The sequence below is a fragment of the Mustela putorius genome, unplaced genomic scaffold, assembly GCF_011764305.1.
Source record: "Mustela putorius furo isolate JIRA1106 unplaced genomic scaffold, ASM1176430v1.1 tig00004039_pilon_pilon_pilon, whole genome shotgun sequence".
Lineage (NCBI taxonomy): Eukaryota > Metazoa > Chordata > Mammalia > Carnivora > Mustelidae > Mustela > Mustela putorius.
This window is the reverse complement of record NW_025422174.1, coordinates 877290-899504: the sequence shown is the minus strand read 5'-3', so window position 1 is coordinate 899504 and position 22215 is coordinate 877290. Positions and strand designations below refer to the sequence as shown.

The window sequence follows — 22215 nt, the reverse complement described above, 5'->3', positions numbered from 1 at the left end:
CAACACAATTCAAGCCCCAACCCCAGCTTAGCAGAGTGCTCGGTACCTCTCAGGCCCTCTGTAAATCGCAGAGCTGGTTATCTCTGGCTCTGATCGCCTATCCTGACCTGCCCTGACACATGCTTCAGATGGTATCTTAGATGTCACTTCCTCTGATATGTTTTCCCGGAGCCCGAGTCTAGGCTGAGGGCTTCTTTCCGGGTGCCACTGTTAAGGGCTGTATGCTCCCTCTCAGAGCCTCCCCATTATGTGCAGTATTATTATGCAGTGAACGAACAACGAACAAAATCATGGTCATTGCTGTGTTTCTTGAAAGCTTTGCAAGGTAACAGGCACTTTTTCTATATCATTTAATTCCTTCCTCTCAGAAGCTTTGTAAGGCTGGTGGGATGATTTTCATTTTATTGATTCAAGCTTGCACTAACCAGGTACTGGGAATAAGACATTCAGGGGCACCCGGGTGGCTCAGTCAGGTGGGCGGCGGCTTCCGCTCAGGTCATGATCCCTGGGATGGAGCCCCACGTCGGGCTCCCTGCTCGGTGGAGAGCCTGCTTCTCCCTCTCCCTCTGTCTGATGCTCTGCTTACTTGTGCTCTCTCTCCGTCAAATAAATAAATAAGATCCAAAAAAGAAAAAACCACACTCAGGGACATTGTCAGCGTGGGCTCACGTTCAGGTTGGATAAGGAAAGGCAGAACACAAAAGGACCGGGCGGTTAGAGATGACGGTCGAGGCTGTAAAGGAAATTGATAAACTGGACAGAAAGATTTCACGGGGAAGCCAGATGGGCTTTTCAAAAGGCCTTTCTAGATGCTTTATTTTTCAAAGGAGGTAGAATTGCCTCTGAGATGACATTCGAACCGAGACACGGAAGATGAGACTCGAACAGCCACGTGAGGAATGCGGGCAAAGGGCGTTGGAGTCGGAGAAGAGCCAGCGTGGGGCCCAGAGGTGGGGAGGGCAGGCGGGCCGGAGGAGCAGGAGCCGACGAGCCGGGGAGACAGCGTGGTCGAGAGAGGCCAGGCCTTCCAGTTCCTTGTAGGCAGCTGGGCTTGATCCCAACGGCGATGGCCACAGATAAAGGGTTTTTGAGAAACGGAAACATGTGGTCTGATAGACATTTTTGCAAAAGATCACTCCGGCTTGCTCTGCAGAAGAAAGACAGGACAAGAGGAAGAACGAAGTCAGGGACTGACTGGGTAAGGGGCGACAGTTGTCAGGCCAAAGGCGAGGGTGGCTGGGCCCTGCGTGGGGCCGGCACGCTCCTCAGAGAAGGCCGCAGACGCTTTGTGAACGTAGAACCATCCCGACCTGGTGACGTGGTGGGGAAGCCCGAGTGGGAGCAGGAGCTCAGAGCTTCTCGTTTGCCCAGATTCACGCTGAGCTCAGCCCACGTCGCTGCCCAGTCCGACGGTCGTGCAGGCGGCTTCTACCTTGCCCAAAGGCCGGGGCCGCGCTGCTTTCTCGGTCCTTCCTCGAGTGTCCACCCTTTCTCTTCACCTCGTCCCTAGGCACCAGCAAACAGGACCTGACATCCTTCAACATGGAGCTGTCCTCCAGCGGGATCAGCGCTGACCTCGGCCACGTGAGCCGCGGGCCCGAAGCAGGGGTGGGCGGGCTGAAGGATGCTGTGGGCACCAGGCTAAGCCTGCTCGTCTCCTCCCTGGGCAGGGCCATGGCGTCGTGGGGGCGGTTGGAGCCAAGGACTGGGCTGGGGGCTTCCTAGACCTGACGGCAGACCTGCAGGATGACAGTTTTGTTGGGAATGAGCCACTGACACCGGAAGCGAGATCAGGCTATTTGGGTGAGTACTTTTCTGGTGCTTTCTTTTGGTCTGAGGGGCCAGAGTCACTCAGAACAACTTGTAAAACCGTAATGAAGGCAGTTAAGCAACCAGCATGAACAAACTCAGAGTTTAAATAGGGCTGTAATGTTCTTTTTTTTTTTTTTAAGATTTTATTTATCACAAGTAGGCAGAGAGGCAGGCAGACAGGGAGAGGAGGAAGCAGGCTCCCTGCTGAGCAGAGAGCCCCGCATCAGGGCTCTGAGCCACCCTGGAGCACCCCCCTCCTTTTTTTTAAGATTTTATTTATTTATTTGAGAGCGAGAGATCACAAGTAGGCAGAGAGGCAGGCAGAGAGAGGGGGGAAGTAGGCTCCCTGCTGAGCAGAGAGCCCCGCATCAGGGCTCTGAGCCACCCTGGAGCACCCCCCTCCTTTTTTTAAAGATTTTATTTATTTATTTGAGAGCGAGAGATCACAAGTAGGCAGAGAGGCTGGCAGAGAGAGAGAGAGAGAGAGGGAAGTAGGCTCCCAGCTGAGCAGAGAGCCCGATGCGGGGCTCAATCCCAGGACCCTGGGATCATGACCTGAGCCAAAGGCAGAGACTTAACCCACTGAGCCACCCAGGTGCCCCAGGGCTATAATGTTCTTAATTTTCCCCTTAATATCTCCTCCGCCATGTCATAGTCATGTTTTTGTTTTCTGCATTTTATGATGCTTGGACATCTTGAGGCCTTGTGAGTCGCAGAGACACTGCCCCTCCCAGGGCTAGCTACCTCCTACAGATCGTGAACAAGGGGCCTCTGAGCAGTTTGCCAACCTGAGCCCGTATCCCCAGCCACCTTCTTTACCCAACTTCCACACACCAAGCCAGTATCCCCCCCCCGACCTGACTCTCTAGTTAGCTAAGGACCTCCCTTGGTAGACCAGTGCCAGCCAGTGTTGTTGAAGCTGTCCCATCCAAAGCTTGCTCAAGCATGCCTACTTAGCCACCTCTCTGGGTCTTACCCATAAATTAAATTCTGGGTCCATTTTACAGCAGCCTGCCTCATTAGTAAGGGGACCAGAAGGTCCTTCTTGTGGTTTCCTCCTCTAGAATTGCCCACGAACTCCAAGGTTGATTCACCTCAAGAGTTCTTCCAATGCCAAGGGCGGAACAACGGCACCTGGTCAGCCCACAGTTGCAGCTGCTTCTCTCTGCCTCATGGTATCCCTGTCGGGAGCTTGTCCTGCACAGTTCTGGGGCTGCTGGTCAACCCAAGGGTTACCCGTCTCAGACACAGAGGCCCTACTCTTGTGAACAGAGGTTATAGCTCTTCTGGTTCATGCTCATGTAGTCATCCTGTGTCAAGGCACAGACTGGCTTCAAGAGCCCTGGGATAGGACTGCTTCCAGGCTCTACCTAGAAACCCTCTCACCCCGCTTCATCCATGAGTGTATAGGGGCAGGCCACGTCTTTATTAAACTCGCAGAACAGGGACACCTGGGTGGTTCAGTCGGTTGGGCATCTGCCTTCAGCTCAGATCATGATCTTGGGGTCCTGGGATGGAGCCCCGCATCAGGCTCCCTGCCGGCCAGGGAGCCCACTTCTTCCTCTGCCTGCCACTCCCCCTGCTTGTGCTCACTCTCTCTCTCTGCAAATAATAAATAAAATGACAAATAATAAATAAAATGACAAATGACAAATAAATACATAAAATCTTAAAAATATATCTATGCTTTATAAAAAATTTAAAAAATAAACTCCCAGAAACAAAGACTTTATTACATAATTTCCTTGGGAAAATCAGTGCCCTTCATGTTGCGCCTACTCTTCTAAGCAAAGCTGCCCTCTCGGACTTTCTCTCTCTCTCCCTTTCGACGTTCCGTACTGAGTATTATGTGTCAGGCCCTGGTCTAAGCACATGACATGTATTGACAAATTTTATCTCACTTTATTCTTACTATAACCCTGCTAGTTGGTATCTTTATTATGTACACTATTTATTTTTTTAATATAATTAAAATATAGTAAAATAAATATAATAAAATATAAAAAAAAAATTTCTATTTTTTTGTTAGAGACAGAGAGCACGTGCATTCCAGAGCCGACAAGCCAGGGGGGAGGGGCAGAGGGAGCGAGAGAATCCCGGAGGTCACTCCCCATTGAGCACGGAGCCTGACGCGGGGCTTGATTCCAGGACCCCAAGATCATGATCTGAGCTGAAATCAAAAGTTGGTTGTTCAACTGACTGACCCCCGCCCCAGGCGACCCTATTACACTTAGCTCCTACACTATCACCTTCGGGGAGCTTTGTGTCCTACAGTGATCTGCGAGCCAGCCAGCAACGTTGCTCGTTCAAGAAAAAATAATCCCTATTTTACCCTCTAGTTAGGCACCGGTCCCACTAGACACACACACACACACACACACACACTGCATATATTGTGTATATATGGACATGATTAAAGAAAAAGAGAAAAAAGAAAAAAATATTTCAATTCCTGCTCACATAAATAAATAAATAAATAAATAAATAAAAATATGATCTTGGGCCCCCTGGTGCTACCCTCCTCCAGATCTTGGTTTAGATGTCGCTAGCATAGCACTAAGCGTTTTCTACTCGTGCTCGTCTTGAATCCTCAAAACCACCCTGTTGAGGGTGGGCCTACCCCGTTTCGGTTGAGAAAACTGAGCCTCAGGGCACAGCGTAATTATGCAAGATCTCACAGCTGGGCGGCGTAGGCACTGAGAATACAACCTCCCCCTGATTTCCACCGGCAAGTTCCCAACGCCCGCATCCCAACGCCCGCACTCCAAGAACGTGCACAAACCGAGGGGAAGGGGCTCAGCCTCTCTCGACCTTCCTCTCCTGCGCGGTGGCGTCTTGGATGGTTCTGTTGGTGTCGCTCCTTTGCACTCCTCTAAGCAGAGAAGACGAAATTGGGTCAGTTAGTCTTCCTGAATCAGAGCGTCCCCAATGGATGGGTGCGGGCTCGGTCCCTGGTCCGGTTTCAGGCAGCCGTTCCTCAGCCGCCCCAGCAACGTGCTCACAGGGAGAAACCTCGTTGCCCGTACAAGCTGTGGACGAGTTGAGTGTCTCTACACCTAGTTGGGTCTCTACACCTAGTTGGGTCTCTACACCGCCAAACAAAATGTGCTCAAGTCTCCTGCCTTATTTTGAATATTCATGCAGATTTTTCATTCATCTTATGACTATATCTCACTTTATTTTTTAAAAGATTTTATGTGTTTGAGAGAGAGAGCACACACAGGGGGAAGGGGCAGAGGGGGAAGGAGAAGCAGACTCCCCACTGAGTCGGAAGCCCAACCGGGGGTCATGACCCGAGCTGAAGGCAGATGCCCAGCCGACTGAGCCACCCAGGGGCCCCGTTCTGTGATTATTTTAAAATAGTGTAGTCTCCTTTCCCAACCTTCTGGTCAGCGGAGGCTCAGGAAGATGCTCCAGGTTTCCTGGCTGCTTTTTCCTGGGCCTGTGCGTTGACCACAGTTTGAGAAATGCCGTTTCGGACCAAGATGGCGGGATGTGTGCCCCTCGGAGCTCATGGCTGCTTTTCTCTGGGGAAGGTCCTCTGACTGTTTCACAGCATCTTTGCTTCTAACCCAGTTTCCCAGAGTTTCCGCTCTTTTTTGTCCCGGGTTTTACCTTCTTCCAGCCGCCACTGTGCTCCTGATGCCAAGCCCTCTTGCCCATTCTTTCTCTCTTTCTCTCTCTCTTCCCCTCACCCCCCTCAGGTTACACAGTGACCTTGCTGCCCTCCCAAAGGCTCACTTTGCTGCTGGCCACTGGAGCCCCCCGCTACCAGCACGTGGGGCGGGTGCTGCTGTTCCAGGAGTCAGAGGACAGAGCGCACTGGAACCAAATCCAGGAAATAGACGGCAGCCAGGTGAGCGTGGCCCCGGGGTCTTCCGCAGGTCAGGGACTGGTAGGGCGCCAGTCACGCTCCCTGCTGTCTGCAAGCACGCACCCACTCACGGGGCTTCCTCGGTCCTCTTCCTCTCCCTACAGATTGGCTCTTACTTCGGTGGTGAGCTGTGTGGCGTTGACATGGACCAAGATGGGGAGACAGAGCTGCTGCTGATCGGAGCCCCCTTGTTCTATGGGGAGCAGAGAGGAGGCCGGGTGTTTATCTACCAGAAAAAACAGGTGGGGACCCGGAGCGCCAGGAGTTGGGAGGAGAAACAGATTCCCAGCCCACCCAGGTCCCAAGTATCCTGAAAGGCTTTCCTTGTTGGGTCACGGTGGATCGGACCTTTAGAACCACGGGAGCTGAGCCTCCGTGCCCAGGGACGGTAGGCTGTGGGCCAGGCCCAGGGCCAAACCTTTTATTTACAGGACACCTTGGGTGGTCCTCACAGAGTCACCATCTGGGAAACCCTGAGCTTTTCCTTCATAAACAGGATCACTGTGGCTCAGCAAGGCTGGGTCACCTTCCAAAGCCCCAAGGTCACCCAGACAACCAGGGGTGGAGCTGGGACCTGAGCCCAGGTCAGTCTGCCGCACTGGGCCGATTCTGTGAGAGACCGTACCCGACCCTCCTTCAGGGCCGCCCCCTGCATAGGCTGGCCAAGTGACTGAGGTGGGGCCCGTCACTCTGCTCCTTCCTAGCTGGGGTTCCAAGTGGTCTCAGAGCTGCAGGGGGACCCTGGCTACCCGCTTGGGCGGTTTGGAGCAGCCATCGCCGCCCTGACGGACATCAACGGGGATGGGCTGGTGGACGTGGCCGTAGGGGCCCCCCTGGAGGAGCAGGGGGCTGTGTACATCTTCAACGGGCAGCACGGGGCGCTGAGCCCCCGGCCAAGCCAGGTGAGAAGAGCCCTGCCTGGTCCCCCAAACCCATTCGCAGGCACCCAGAAGCCTCCAAACCCAGACCCCGCTCCTCTCCCTAGCTTAACAGGATTTTTTCTCTTGGTCTCAGCGGATCAAAGGGACCCAGGTGTCTCCGGGAATTCGATGGTTTGGACGCTCCATCCATGGGGTGAAAGACCTCGGAGGAGACGGCCTGACGGATGTGGCTGTGGGGGCCGAGGGGCTGGTGGTTGTGCTCAGGTAAGACAGGACTGAGGATGACCGCGGCTCTCGTCCGTCGAGCAGCTCCCCGTGTAGCGCGGCTCCTCCGGTCTTTCCCCAGCCCCGGCAGGGAGGGCCTCCTCCCGCACAGCCTTCACGCCTTACTCCGCTTCAAACGGCTGCAATTCAGTGCCACACTGGGGGTTGAACCCAGGCCAGGCTGAGCTTACAACCTGCTAGAGAAGCAGCAGCCGGGGACGGCTCTAGAACCTGGTCACCCAGATGCGGGTCAGAGCTCTGCCACTTACTCCTTGGGTGGCCTTACCCCAGTCACTTAGCTGGGGGCTCAGACCATTGAGCATCTGACTCTTGGTTTGCGTTCGGGTCCTGAGCTGAGTCGGGCGATGGAGCCCTGTGGTGGGCTCCGCCCTGGGCGTGGAGCCTGCTTGGGGTTCTCTGTCCCTTTCTCCTTGCCCCCCCTCACTTCCCCAAAGCGCATTCTTCCATATGGAAAATGGGTCAGAGGGCGTCTAGAAGGAAACGGGAAGCCCTGATGAATTACCATTATTATTACTGTTTCAAGGAGACAGGGCTGTTGAGGTCTGCTTTCGGGGATTAGAGTCCTCTGGAAGCTTGTAGAAGGAGCCCCAGGTCGGACTGGGAGGACAGCCGAGGCCCAGGGAGAGCATTGCTTCCCACTCCGCAGCTCCCGGCCCGTGGTGGACATCCTCACTCAGATCACCTTCTCCCCGGCGGAGATCCCGGTACACGAAGTGGAATGCTCCTATTCGCCCAGTAACAGGAAGAAAGAAGGAGTTAACATCACAGTCTGCTTCCAGGTCAAGCCTCTCACCCTCCAATTTCAAGGTCAGTGTCGTTTCCCAGAGCAGCTGCTTATGGCCCCAGGGCACCCCCCCAACCCTGCCCCTTCAACTTCTGACTTTTCTCCCCGCCCAGGACTCCTGGTTGCCAACCTCACTTACACTCTGCAGCTGGATGGCCATCGGAGCAGGAGCCGGGGACTGTTCCTGGGAGGGAGACATGAACTCAGCGGCCACACAGTGGTCACTGGACACCCATCCTGCACCAAGTTCTGGTTCCACTTCCCAGTAAGGAGCCGTGGGGGCTGCCCTAGGAAGTGCGGGTGTGGTGGAGCTGACCACGGTGACGGGCAGCAGCGGTGCAAGGCTCAGCTCGGTCACCATCTGGCTGGGTCACAAGGCCCTTGGGTCTCTTGACACCACCATTTCCTCATGTAATAGTGGTAATAATACCATTAGCATATTTCCTCTAGTTCTTAATCTATGGACGTAGGCGTTTTAACATCGTTACCATTAGAAAGTACTTCCCATTTTTTCCCCTAATTTTTCCACACATCATATATTTATGCTGCTACCCAGTTTTTATAAGTATTTGAATAGCTACAGAATATACAGTTATGGTGTGCATCCTGGTTTGCCAGGTACCCATAGTCATTTATTATTAACATCCATTGCAGAAAAAGATTTTCTTTTTTTTTTTTAAGATTTTTATTTATTTGTCAGAGAGAGGGAGAGAGAGCGAGCACCGGTAGACAGAATGGCAGGCAGAGGCAGAGGGAGAAGCAGGCTCCCTGACGAGCAAGGAACCCGATGTGGGACTCGATCCCAGGACGCTGGGATCATGACCTGAGCCGAAGGCAGCCGCTTAACCAACTGAGCCACCCAGGCGTCCCAAAAAGCATTTTCTTAATATCAATTTGGGCAACTGCTGAGACACCCAAATTCAGTTTGCTTCTAACAGTGCTGTGTAAAATAGGGTTGATGGTAAATTATTCTGATCCCTTAAATATTTAATACGAGATTGGGTGTGGGACTGGTGTATAAGAACTTAAAGTTTGGGGGCACCTGGATGGCTCAGTTGGTTAAGCGTCCAACTCTTGATTTCAGCCCAGATCATGATCTTGGGGTTGTGAGATCAAGCCCCAGGTCGGGCTCCACACTCAGCATGGAGTCTGCTTGAGATTCTCTCTCTCTCTCTCCCTCTCCCTCTGTCCCTCATCCTCCCGACAAAAACAAAAAGATCCTGAGGTTCATTTTAAATTTTTTGTTATGGAGAAATTTCAAACATATAAAAGCAGAAAAAATAGCTCAGTGAACCCCCAAATAGCCATCACAGTGTTAACAGTTCTGAGCTCACTCTCCTAGTCATTCATACCTGCACTCCATGCCCCTCTGCTTGCCTGCACTCACCCCTACCCCCGATAAGATTTGGAGATTTTTGACATAAATTTGCCAGAGAAAAGGTAGTGTGTCATGATGGGAAGACCTTGGACTTGGGGATTGGATGGATTTGGGCTCACCTCCTAGCTCTAAGCCTTAGGAAACTTGGGTTACCTTATGTTCCTCCTCTCTAATGTGGGGATATGTTGACCTTATGTTCCTCCTCTCTAACGTGGGGATAATAATGCCTGCCTCTTAGGGTTGGTGAAGGAGTTCAGGGGAAGATGATTTGGGTGCCCACAAAGTGCCAGTTTTGTAGTCCCAGGGACTGGGAATAACATAAAAGGCCTAGACCCATCCCTGTTCTCAATGAATTAGGATATTCTAGTTATTCTAGAATATTCTTGTGCAAACCTCGGTAATGGCTGCCTAGAGTGGTTTGACAGAGATTCAGGGGTTTTGGTCAGGACTCAGTTGATCAGCAATGTCTGCCATGGGAGTTGGGGCTGAGGGAGCTGACTTGTGCTGAGAAGGGACCCCGGGCATAGTAATCGCCTGATGCTAGAGTCTCACCATTTGTAAAGTACAAGCCAGGTGAGCATTTAACTGGAAGATTAAACTCACAACACCCGTGCCATTCCCATCACCTCCAGGTGTGCATTCAAGACCTCATCTCTCCCATCAACATCTCCCTAAATTTCTCTCTCCCGGAGGAAGAAGGGACACCGAGGGACCAACAGGCGGTAAGAAGCGTTCACCGGGGAATTGATAGGAAATGGGAGAGTAGATTTTCAGTTTAGCAGGACTGGATTATCGAGGAGTCTTTGGTTTTAAGCAATAGAAACCAAATACAGCAGGAAAGGAACGCATGGGAGCTTGTATTTGGCAAAGCAGGAGTGGGAAGGAGAATCAGTGGAGGCGCTGGGGGCCCTTGAGGGGAGGGGATAACGGATGGACCCTTCAGGACGCAGCCCCCTCAGTGAATGTCCCTGCCTAGCACCAGCCTCAGACCTCCGCAGGAGCCAGCACTGCTCAGGCTGCAGTTGCAGGGAGACCAGGGCACCCTGGTCAGCCTTCTCACCGAGGTGTATTTAGTTGTGAACAGGTAGTTTCCTCAAAGCCGAATTGGGGGACCATCATGATGTAAAACGAGAGGAAAGTATACCTTTCCGCATCTGCTGGACCACACACTCCCCACCTGGCGCCAAGGCCAGATTTCCTCTCCTCAAGTCCTTGACGCTCAGCTAGCGGTTTGGCTTCAAGGCAGCAGAATCTGGTGGAAAGAGCCCGAGCCTTCCCGCCCAAAGATGTGGATTTCCTTTTTCCTGGCGTGAACATCTGAGCAGGTCCCATCCATCTCTCGGACTGTGTCCCCGTCCATCAAATGCATCACGACATCGTGAGGCCTCTCGCAGAGCTGGAGCTGGGGACTGCTAAGCGCACTCTTTCTCGTGGCTTCTGGCAGCACCCACTGAGGCTCCCCGGTGCATGCTCACTCTCCTGGGGTCTGCAGGGAACAGTGGCTCGCTCCCCAGACATGAAAGCCCCTGCCCACCAAAAGCTCATCGAGGGCTTAATGGAAGTTGATGGAGCCCCTGCCTGTGCAAAGCCCTGTTCTGGGCACTGGCTCCACGGAGGCACATAAAACATGGTCCCTCCCCGGAAGGGGCTCCCAGCCTGCTCTGGGAGTCAGAGGAGTCAACAGGCAGTTAGGACAGGCGTGGGAAGATGCGACCCTTGCAGTCCCCAGGTAGAGCAGAGAAGGTGGACATTGAGAAGGGAGGCAGAGCTTGAACGCAGACAACGAAGACGGCAGAACCCCACGCAGCCGGCGGGGGAGAGGGTAGGACGGGCACCCCCTTCCCTTTGAGACTGATGCACACCCTTACATCTCATTGGTCAGAACTTGGTCACATGGCCACGCCTGAGAGCCTGGGAAGCGCAGCCTCCTGTCCAGCACCCCGTTTCCACCAACCCCATAACCCGATAAAAAGGGGAGGGTCTGTTTTAAAAGCAGGTGGCGAGGGACGATATGTGGAAACAATCAGCAGCCTCTGCCATCGGCACTATTTTTTTTTTCTTTTTTCTTTTTTTTTAAAGCCAGGCAGTGTGGAGTAGAAGCTCAGGGTAAAAAGAGACTTGGGCTCCCAGTTGTCCAGAAAGTCTTCCTGGGGGAAGTGGCTCTGGTTCTGGGTCTTGCAAAACGAGTCGACGTTGGGTCGGTAGATTGAGGCAAAAGGAAAGCTCTGGCGGTACCTTCAAGGGAAATGAGGAGGTGGGCTAGCTTCTGGAAGGGGGACAGCTGAGCAAGACAGGGACCCCGATGTCCACTTGGGGGCTGGCTGTGGTCTAGCGAGTGGCAGGAAACCCCCAAATCCATGTGGTCTAGCGAGTGGCAGGAATCCCATCTAGTGAGTGGGAGCAGTCAGCAGAGGCCCCCAGAAACCCTGCCCTGGGGGGAAGGCTCTGGAGGTTCTTTGGCAGGTGGCCTGGAAGTGGGGGAGGTTGGAGCCTTTCTAGAACATTCAGCTAATAACTCACGGGACGCTTCTATGACGCCATTACCCTCAGGATAAAATCCCAGCTGCCTAATGTGGCTTCAGGGCCCAGGGGAACCCGGACCCTGCTGCGGGCTCCCGCCCCCCCACGCCCCCTCCCCCACATAAGCTCTGCAGGGGTCCGAGCACCTTCCTGATGCTCCCACAGACGCCATCTCTCTTGCCTCGTGTCCTTTCTTCCTCCCGCTCCATTCTCTTCGCCGGGCTCTCTCCTGCTCGTGGTTTAGAATTCAGTTGAGATCCATTCCTTCAGGAAGCCTCCCTGACCCCCAGGTGGGGGACAGGGTTCCCTTCTGCAGGCTCTGGATGTACCCCGTACTGTCCCATCAAACTCTCGAAGATGCTGGTCATCTCTCCCCCCAGACTGGGGCACGGGCTGTGTGTTTCTCTGGTGTGCAACCAGCGCTCAGCACAGGGCTTGACCTGGAGCAGAAACCCCGGAGATGTCGGGAAAACTGGCCTTGAGCCGAGGAGAGCAGGAGAGCTGCTCCGGGCGGGGTCTGCCGGGACCACAGCGGGGACCACAGCGAAACCAGTCACGGGCGGGTGAGCCCAAGGAAGATGGGCTGCGCGGAGCTTTGGAGCTCCTTTGTCAAGGCCAGGTTCTCCTGTCCAGTGGACACCCTGAGCTTCAGCGTCCCTTAAGGAGCTGCGCAGGTGGCCTTGGGGCGGAGTCAGGAGGATGAGGTGCTGCCTGGAGCTCCTGAGGGGCCCCCCAAGCCGGCCCAGCCGAGCCCCAAGCTCTGAGCTCCTCAGCCCTCTTTCGACAGTTCCGCTGCCTCAACTTAACCATCTTGTTTCCTGCCCCCCCCACATTCTGTGCTCAGCAGGGCAAGAACGTACAGCCCATCCTGAGGCCCTCACTCCACGCAGAGACCAAGGAGGTAAGGGGGCAGGGGACAGCTGGAGAGGCCCGGGTCCGTCACTCGTGCTTCTGGGGCCTGGGCCTCCTAGGCTTTCTCCTCGGCCTTTCAGATCCCTTTCGAGAAGAACTGCGGAGAGGACAAGAAGTGTGAGGCGGACCTGGGGGTGTCGTTCGCTCCAGGGTAAGGCCTGGAATCTCGTGGGCTCTTTTGTCCCACTCGGTGTTTCCCTGAGGTAGCTCCCGGGTGTGGGAGAGAACCGGGGGCTTCGAGACAGAGCACCCGCCTCTGCACTCACTGCATGTGTCCTGTGGGCCTTAGTTTCCCCTGTGAGAAATGCCAGGCCCTTGGGCCCCCCTGTCAGGATCCGATGAGGTCGAGTCTCTCAAAGCCTGAGCCCGGGAGCTGATTTCGGTGGATCTGTTTCTTCTAACGCGGCCGATCCCTCAGTTCTGAGCCTGCTTCCCGCACCTGGGCCCTTGTGACTTTTGCCGGGTCCTGCCCGCAGATCCGGAGTCCTGCGTCTGACCCCGTCTGCCAGCCTCTCCGTGTCGCTGACGCTGAGTAACTTACAAGAAGACGCTTACTGGGTCCGCCTCAACCTGAGCTTCCCCCAGGGACTCTCCTTCCGCAAGGTGGAAATGCGCCAGGTGAGCACCGGCCTGGCCTGCCTGAGGCCACCCTTGTCCCCACAGCTTCTGCTTCCCTGGCAGAACCTCGGGCACACAGGACAGCCTGCAGCTGTGGGCAGCAGCTGGCGTGCTGAAGCCTTAGGTCCACAACGGGGTTCTCACGCCAACGGCCACCCCTTCCCTCTGTGGGTCGCGGATCCCACCACCCTGGAGGCCGGGGGCACCTGCAGGGCTTGTGAGAGGGTCCCCTGGAGTGGAGACTGTGACACAGATTTCGTGAGCTCCAGCTCCCTCCCTCTGAAAGGCGACCAACGTGTTTTTGCAGAGTGGCCTAGGTTGTTTTAGATACAACGTTTACTCTGTTAATTATTAGCCCAGAAGTAATGCATGATCACCCCCAGAAAGTTGGAAATCCCAGAGAAGCTTAGAGAAGACTATCGCCCCGTATTCTTAAAACCAGCAGTTACGGCTTTTAACGTTTTGGTGTTTATCCTGCTGTGTGTCTACGCAGGTGCATTATAAATTACATGGCATCTTCGTTCATTCTATACCTGTTTTAACTGACTGGCGTTTTGTTCTCATTTGGTTATTTTTCCTCCTTATTTTTAAAACAAATGGTTATTGTGGTAAAATATACATAATAGAAAATTTACCATTTCAATCCTTTTCAAGCACACACTTCGGTGGCATTGAGAACACGTCCAGTGCTGCGCCACCAGCATCGGTCTACGGAATGTTCCCGTCGTCTCAAACACAAACTTCCCATCCATTGAAAGCGACAACTCCCTCAGCCCCCGGCCATCTCTCATGTACTTTCTCTCTCTATGAATTTGCTGCTCTCCATTTTTCATAGAAGTGGAATCATATGATATTGTCCTCTTGTGTCTGTCTTCTCCAATTAGTGTGGGGCTTGTGAGGTGGCTTGGGCGAATTTGCTTCCTTTTTTAAGGCTAAATAATATTTCCATTGTATGGACAGGCTCCGTTTTGTTTATCCAGTCATCTGTCTGCGGACATTTGAATTATTCTCGCCCCGCAGCATTAAGCGCTTCCTCACGGGGCGTCTAGTAGACTGATGAAAAACTGGAGATCTGGAGTCAGACAGACCCCTGTTCCCGTTCCTACCAGATCCCTGCTGCGTGACCCAGAGGTGGGACCAGGAGAAGTCACTCGACTTCAGGGCTTGGGTGCCTCTGTCTCCTTATCCGGTTCCCTCCCCAATCGGAGACGGAGATCTGTCCTCACAGATGATGAAGAAGATGAAAGGTCCTGTGCTGCTTAGCCCAGGATCAGGGCTCAAGCTCATTTTTTTTTTAAGGTTTTATTTATTTATTTGACAGAGAGAAACAGCCAGAAAGGGAACACAAGGAGGGGGAGCAGGAGAGGGAGCAGCAGGCTCCTGCCAGGCAGGGAACCCGATGCGGGACTCGGTCCCAGCACCCTGGGATCACGACCTGAGCGGAAGGCAGACGCTTCATGACTGAGCCGCCCAGGCGCCCCTCGAGCTCATTTTTAGAGCAGTTGCTGACTGTGTAGATCTCACTGCGTCCGCGCCTGGCGCCGAACCATGCCTAGCTCCTTGAACTGCTGGATCGCTTCTGGATTTTCACAGTGATACACAGCACTGCAGTGAACATCTTTGAATGAAGCCTCTGTCTGTGCCCCTGATTCTCTGCCCCACCCCCACCCCCGAGAATGTGCCCCCACAGGGACAGAGCAGGGGGGTGTGGGCCCTGAGGGTTGGTGGCCTCCGGGAACCTTGGCCTTGCCCCGCTAAGAAGTGTGTTCCTCCTCTTCTCGCCCCCCAGCCCCACAGCCACATACCTGTGAGCTGTGAGGAGCTCCTTGAGGTGTCCAAGCTTCTGACCAGGATCCTTTCCTGCAATGTGAGCTCCCCCATCTTTAAAGCAGACAGTGTGGTGAGTGTCTCAAGCTCTGAGGAGCGAAGCCCCCCGAGGGCCCGGGCTGAGGTGGGGCGGGAGGGACCGGTAATGGGTAAGGAAGGCCCCCCCCACCCCAAAGGGAATGACAGCTTGAACTTTGGAGTCAGGGCTCGGGTGCCCCGAGATGTCTCCTTCCTCACTCCCCTCTTCTCCCCTGCCAGGTTACCCTCCACGTGATGTTTCATACGCTGCTGAACAGCTCCTGGGGGGACTTGGTCGAGCTGCACGCCAATGTGAGCTGGTGAGCAGGTCCCCAGGCAGCCCCCAGGGGCCCCGCTGACCCGCTCGCAGAAGGCCCCAGGGGCCTGGCCACGCGCTTCTCCCAACACTGCCCTCTGCCTTGCCCCCGTGCAGTGACAATGAGGACTCGCAAGTCTTGGAGAACAACTTGGCCACCACCAGCATCCCCGTCCTGTACCCCATCAACATCCTGACCGAGGAGTAAGTTGAGGCCCCACCGCCCTTCTCTTCCACCTCCGCCTCCCCACCCGGGGCTCGGCCTCCCCACCCGGGGCTCGGCCCCCCGGGGTAATCAGAGCTGCTGCCAACCACAAGCCCAAGAGTTTTCAACACCCAGAAGGGCGGAGGCCCTTTAAGAGTTCTGAAATCAGCGGTTTGCTGATGGAGGAGGAAGTGCATGGAGGCTTGAGCTTATCCACCCCTCGTGGGGCAGCTGTGCTCCCTCCACATGACCGGGACCAGAGACCAGGCAGGCTCAGAGAAGGGGGAATCTCCCCCAGAGGCGTACAGCTAAGCAGCACGGCTGCTGGTGTCCGAATTTGGGTCTAAATGACCCCCAAACCGCATGCTAGATGCAGCCCCTTCCTGGAGGGACCTGGAAGGGAGAAGGAGAAACTCTTCACCACGGCTCTTGTCAACAGAGAGCTCCTACTCAGGTAGGAGAAGCCGAGGTCACGTGGGCACAGAATAAGAGAGAGAGTCTCACAAGATTAAGGCAGGACGGACCCGTGGGGATCACCAGTTGGATTTTCTCATTTACAGAAAAGGGGATGAAGCCCAAAAAGCAGAGTAGCTCTCGCCAGTGGGCTCAGGGGGAGGAGATCGGGGACAGGGACCGAGCCAAGGTCTCCGGTACTTTTGAACGCGAATGCCAAGCACAATGATGTAGTCTGAAGTGTGGTATGACGTTAGAGCCAGGAGAGTTGGAAGAGAGATGGATTCATGGAGATGCAGGGGCTTGAGCTGGGGTCTGGACAATGAAGGGGCTCAGGGAAGGGCCAGGGAAGAGGAAGCACGTTGTCGCAGTGGAGACAAGCGTAGGTGGACGGAAGCAGCAGACAGTGGGGTGGCTTTGGGGAACAGGGAGTGTGCGGGCGCGGGGACGATGCGTGTGGGGTGTGCAGCGGGCGGCCTGGGCATGGGGGATGCTGTGGGCCTGACCCTGGCGGGCAGCAGGGCTGTCAGCGGATCCCGAGTAGGTAGACGGCAGGATCAGACGGCGACATTAGGAAGGTCACTGGAAGGATGAGATGGCGAGGAAACTAGAGGCTGGTGCCGTTGTGCAGGAGATAAAGGACCCAGAGGACAGCGGAGACCCTCATGGGGCGAGGGGGACCTTGTGTGGTGGGGAGCACACAGCTCCAAAGCACACCCACCTGGGTTCGAGCCCAGGCCCCCCGCGGCAGGAGGCCGGGCAGCAGACGGACCCCTTCCACGAGCCTCACTTCCCAGAGGGAAACAGCAAAGCGCTGGGTAACAGGAAAGCTTGCCTGCGTGATCCCTGGGGAGGCCCTCGGAGGCTGCCCCGGCCCCTGGTCCCTGCTCTGCTGGAGATGTGGTCCTCGTCTCCCCTTCCTACCTCTGCTCTTCCCTCTCTCCACAGCAAGGAAAACTCCACACTGTATGTCAGCTTCACTCCCAAGGGTCCCAGGAGCCGCGCTGTCAACCACTTCTACCAGGTATGAGCCTCTGTGTGACAAGGCCCTTGGGGGTCACGCAATTTTCAGCCCCACCCTGAGGACCGAGGCTGCGGGGAGACCCAGCCCTGTCCTCGGCGAATCCAGTGGCCTCCACCTCACCCCGCCATCCTTCCCGGAGCACCTCACAGCCTCTGCGGACTTTCCCCGGCCTCTTTCTCCAGCACCGGATACTTTGTCTGTGGGTGAGAGAGAACCTAGATTTTCACGCACACATTTAATGAGCCACTGCTCTAGTCTGGGTACTTGGCTAGTGGCTGGGGCAGCAGTTATGTAAGTCAGGGACCCTGACCCCTCACCCGACCCAAGTTCTGTGCTGGAGCTTTATCTGTGTGACCCCCACCCCCACTTAGGATTCTCCCCCAACCCGTGAGAGCCGCAGAAGGCAGAGGCGTAGCCATTCCCCGCGTACAGATGAGACATGCACAGCACAGAGGGGTCCAGCGACCTGCCAGGTTACACAGCTCCTAAAGGGGAAAGGTCAGATTCCAGCACTTACTGAAATACCAGAATTCATGAGTTTAACCTCTGAGTTAACGATCTGTCGCTTCTCAATGCCATATGCTCGGGGCTATAACAGCAATCTTCATTACGGGAGGGAAGAAGACAGGCCGCCCCCTGGGTCTAAAGCTCGGGGGGTCTAAGGCTTCTTTCGAGGTAACCTCTGAGACGGAAGTAGGTACCGACTCCCCCAAGGACATTCTCGTTTTCCGGTGGAAGAAACTGAGTCCCCACAGAGACACTCCCTTTGCCCAAGGCCACACTGGCATCAGGGCAGACTGGGGCAGGGCCCCCCAAGCCAGGGACCCCAGCCGGGTAGAACAAGAGCAGAGGCCGGAGCCATCTCACTGGGATACGATGACCTCCCCCCTGGGGAGGTCAGGTGTCCATTTGCACAGAGAATGGCCACTAGGCTTGGTTTCTAGTGCTGGTCACGGGAATGCCTCCGGGTTCCCCAGGGAGGTTGGCAGACTAGTCCTTTTACCAGCAGAGCGGTGGGGAAGATTTGGGCAGGCGTGGATGCAAGCCCCAGCTCTACCCTCGATCTCTGTGTGATCTTGGGCCAAGGGCTTCGCTGTCCGTGCCTCGGTTCCCTGCTGTGACTCATGGCGTTTGGAAGAACTTGCAGGGGTCGGTCGTGAGGGTGAAGTGGCTCACTTACTCCACATGGGGTGCTTGGCCCAGTGCCTGGGAAGTGGAGGTGATTAATGGCTGGGCAGGTGTTGTGCGGCTGCAGATTCCGCAGCGACTGTGGAAGCCTGCTTCTCTCCTTGCCCTGCTCCTCTGGGAACCGACGCAAACCCTCTGCGCTCCCCTCCCCCCCACACCCCATTTCTCTCTCTCTCTCTCTCTCTCTCAAGTCAGCCTGGCCAGATGCCTCCAGCTCCTCCGGCCACCTTGGCACCCTCCAGCTTCTCGAGCTCTGCCTTCGGCTGCCTGGCCCACTGCTTGACTCTTGCTAAAGACCCTAATGATCTCTGTTTTAGCTAAACCCCGCTCAGTGTGGGACACTGGTGATCTTTCTGTCTTGCCAGAAGCTCTCCTGTTAGGCTCTTTTTTTTTTTTTATTTTTATTTTTTGCCACAGGGAGGTCACCTGGGGTCTCTTGTAAGCTCGACAGGCTGGGCAGTCCCGTGCGAGCAGGGTCTGCTTCCTCACTTTCCTCCCTCTGCTCTTGCCCTGGCCAGGTCGGACACATAAGCTTCAGCCAGACCTGAAAGCTTTTTGAAGCTCTGCCATTTCAAGCTGTGTGGCCTTGGGCGGTTTGCTTAGCCTCTCTGGGCATCAGTTTCTCAGTCAGTAAAATGGGGATAATAATCGCACCTACTTTATGGGGTTGTTAAGAGGAAAAACCAGGACGATGCATGTGAAGTGTTCTGCATCGCACTCGACACGTCCGCCAGCAAAGCGGTGGCTGCTTTGAGGCTTGTTCTCACCCTCATCCAAGGAAGGTGATGGAACACCATCGTCCCGGTCTCGGGAGGCCCAGCTGGGGCTCAGATGCCGGCTCTGCTCCCCGATCACTTCAGACAAACCAGTCTCCCTGAACCTCAGCCATCCCCTCGGTGACGCAGGGATGACAGCGCTGCCCGGGCCTAGATCCAGCATTCAGCGACCACCGCGGGGGCCGCACGCTCGCACCACTGCCCACCCCGCAGTCTGAGTCCCCCTGCGGCTCCCAAGTCCACACTGTGACCCTCCGGCTCCTCGGTCCCCCGCAGCCTGTCACTGCTCTCCACCAGGATTACTTCAAACATCTTTTTTTTTTTTTTGTCATGATAGAATGAGATACAAGTCACAGTCCGTATGATTTACCTGCTTCTTAAAAAAAAGATTTTATTTATTTATTCCAGAGAGAGAGACCACACGAATGAGGGGGAGGGCCAGAAGGAGAGGGAGAAGCAGATGCCCCGCTGAGCAGGGAGCCAGATGCAGGGCTCGATCCCAGGACCCTGAGATCACGACCTGAGCAGGAAGGCAAGGGCTCCATTGACTGAGCCACTCAGGCGCCCCTGATTTACCCGCTTTTAAAGCGTACGGATCCGGGGCAGCTGGGCGGCTCAGTCCCTTAAGGGTCTGACTTCAGTTCAGGTACTGATATCAGCGTCTGGGTTCAGTATTGGGGTCCCCTGCTCAGTGGGGAGTCTGCCTGTCCCTCCCTCTCCCGCTGCCCGTCTCCAGGCTGGTGCTCTCTTTGTCCCTCTTTCAAATAAGTAGGTAAAATCTTAAAAAAAAATAGTGTGCATTTCAGTGACTCTTATATTTGCAAAGTTGTATGACCATCACCACAATCTAATTTTAGAAGATTTTCTTTATTCCAGAAAGAACCTTCACGTAGGGGAGGAATCCTACAGTACCGGGTCTTTTGTGACAAGCTTCTGTGGGTTCCCAGGGTGGTTTCGGGGTCATCCGCGCTGTAGCCCAGGCCCGTGCTATGCTCTTTTTTCTTGCCAGATAATATTCCACTGTGAGGTGGGCCGCACTAGATTTGTCTGCTCGTCTGCTGGTGGACACCTCGGTGCTTTCCACTTTCTGGCTCTTATAGACCGTGTTGCTTGAATGTTCCTGCCCAGACTTCAGTGTTGACAGGTTTTCTTTCTCTTGGGTATATACCTAAGAGTGCAATTCTTCCTCCTGAGGCTTTGTCTCAGTGTGTTCTAAACCAAGTGTGGCGCTTTCCCCTAAGCCAACACCACCTCAGGGGTGCTCAAAACCACCCTTTCCCTCAAGTAAAACTTCCGAGTCTGGGTGAGTCTGTCCTTCCTCTATGCGTGGCCCCGGCCTCAACTTCCAGTCCGTGTTCTCTTGTCTCCTTGGCCCCCACGACTGCTCCGACTCTGGCCCCTCATCTTCTTGCGGCTGTTGGCACAGGCTGCCGGCTTGGACCTCGGCCTGCTATCCCCACTGGGTTCCGTTCTGGGCCTGCTGTGAGGGAGCCCCCCGGAGCCTGCCCTCCTCAGCTAACTTCCGTGACTCACCATTGCCTACTTGAGGGTCCCCTGATTTCTGGCCTTAGGCCTTCAGGGCACACAGTCTCGCCTCAAGTTTCCTTTCCAGACGTGTGTCCGACCTCTCTGGCCCAGGCCCCCAACCTCCCTCCGGGTCTCACCCGCCTGGTGCTGTCCTGACTCCCCGCATTTTTGCTCCCGGGGTGGGGGGCTCCCCCACCTTCCTCTGTCCCCTCCCCTCAGTCTTCTACGGTGAAGTTCAAAGGCCACTCTGACGCAGCCCTTTTTAATTTAACGGACCTGATCTTTTTCAAGCGTCCGCAAATGTTTGCCAAGTGACCCGTGGTAGAACCTTTCCGACTGGCTCTGAGACTCCCTGCTCGGCCTCCCTGAGCCGTTCCGTGGTGCTGCTCCTGAGTTACTCCTTAGCGGCTTCTGGATCTTCCAGCCCTCGCCCAAGCTGGCCCTCTCATCTAAAGGGCACTCAGGCCCTGTTTCTTCAATCAGTCCAACGCCCAGAGCAAGTCCTTCCCAGCCTGCATTGTGCAAACAACTGTCGCATCTGTGCGACATCTGTGCGACAGTGGTACATGCCCCTCCTTCTGGCACGCATTCGAACACTGACTTTTCTGGAAGCCCGCTGTGTGCTAGATAGTGCGTCAGGCAGCAGAGAGTCGTCGGCAAAAGGAGCCACAACTGCTGCCCTCATGGAGCATGTAGCCCCTGGACAGACAGACCCCGTCCTGCTGGGGACGCAGAGCTCTGTGGGAACATGCAGCGGCGATGGGGGGGGCGCTGCCCTCTCCTTGGGGAGTCAGCTGATCGCCTCGAAGGTTTGCCCTCGGAGAAGGCAGAGAGGCACATGCAGCCCGCAGGGGCAAGCTTCGAGGACGAGCTGTCCTTGCCCGCCGCCTGGCGAAGAGCAGGCCCTCAGGCCTCAGCCAGTGAGCTTGCCTCTGGAGGGGTGGCCGGCATTTAGGGCTCTGCTGTCCCATGTCCTCTGTCCTAGGTGAGGATTCAGCCCTCTGTCTACGACCACAACGTGCCCGCCCTGGAGGCCGTGGTTGGGGTGCCGGGGCCTCACAGCGAGGGGCCCATCACACAGGAGTGGACTGTGCAGATGGTAAGTAGCCGGGGCCCAGGGGAAGGAGGGGCCCTCGGGATGGTGGGAGTGAGCTCCGAAGGCGGCTACAGACGTGTGGGAAGGGAGCGAGGACGATGCGCCCTGTTGGGCTCAGTGATTTCCGAACCTGCCAAGAGCCAGTGGGTGAACCGGGATGCCCCGGATCTGAGGAACGGAGAGGGAGGCCACGTTCTGGCCTTAAGGGGCCAGCGTCCCCCTCTGTGCTCTGGACTAAGCGAGGACCCCATCTCATCACTCCTAGGACCCTCCTGTGACCTGCTATCGTGAGGATCTGGAGAGGCTGCCCAGCGAGGCTGAGGTCCGGGCCTGGGGGCTCAGAAGTTGGGTGGGGGCCGGCCGAGTGCCGGTGGGAAGACGGGCCTCTCTGAGCCCCGCTGTCTTCCTTCTCGGCAGCCTTGTTTGCTCAGAGCCAAGTTCCACTGTCCACTTGACTTCAAGGAGGAGATCCTCGTCCAAGTGACCGGGACGGTGGAGCTGGTGGGGGAGATCGAGGTTAGCAGCTGCTGCAACAGGTGCAGCGGGTCGGGGGGCTTGAGGGAGAAGCAGCGGGCTCCCCACCAGATGGGCTTCCTACATTTTTCTTTACGACCGGATGCGAAGCCCTGATCCTTTCACAGCGGCCGGTGAAAGACACCCGTGATTTGCTTGAAATTTGCCAGGCGGCTTTCCTGGGCCTATGGGTGGTTCTTCTGGGTTC

The 22215-nt window shown here is 55.5% G+C and overlaps 1 protein-coding gene across 3 annotated transcripts in view; it reads left to right on the top strand.

Moving 5' to 3' along the window:
- ITGAL (integrin subunit alpha L) overlaps positions 1-22215 on the top strand; it is a 38110-nt gene that overhangs the window by 11615 nt on the left and 4280 nt on the right. For 2 of the 3 annotated variants that reach the window (XM_004773877.3, XM_045072487.1), the window contains 19 exons: positions 1511-1584; positions 1671-1803; positions 5517-5668; positions 5791-5928; positions 6391-6588; positions 6701-6831; positions 7499-7659; positions 7750-7901; positions 9647-9736; positions 12379-12435; positions 12527-12597; positions 12923-13064; positions 14854-14964; positions 15150-15229; positions 15343-15429; positions 16832-16907; positions 21384-21497; positions 21760-21816; positions 21912-22010. In XM_004773877.3, coding sequence (XP_004773934.1) covers positions 1511-1584; positions 1671-1803; positions 5517-5668; positions 5791-5928; positions 6391-6588; positions 6701-6831; positions 7499-7659; positions 7750-7901; positions 9647-9736; positions 12379-12435; positions 12527-12597; positions 12923-13064; positions 14854-14964; positions 15150-15229; positions 15343-15429; positions 16832-16907; positions 21384-21497; positions 21760-21816; positions 21912-22010 — 2123 coding nt within the window. The remainder of the gene's footprint in view (positions 1-1510; positions 1585-1670; positions 1804-5516; positions 5669-5790; positions 5929-6390; positions 6589-6700; positions 6832-7498; positions 7660-7749; positions 7902-9646; positions 9737-12378; positions 12436-12526; positions 12598-12922; positions 13065-14853; positions 14965-15149; positions 15230-15342; positions 15430-16831; positions 16908-21383; positions 21498-21759; positions 21817-21911; positions 22011-22215) is intronic. The other variant, XM_004773878.3, reaches the window with a different exon arrangement.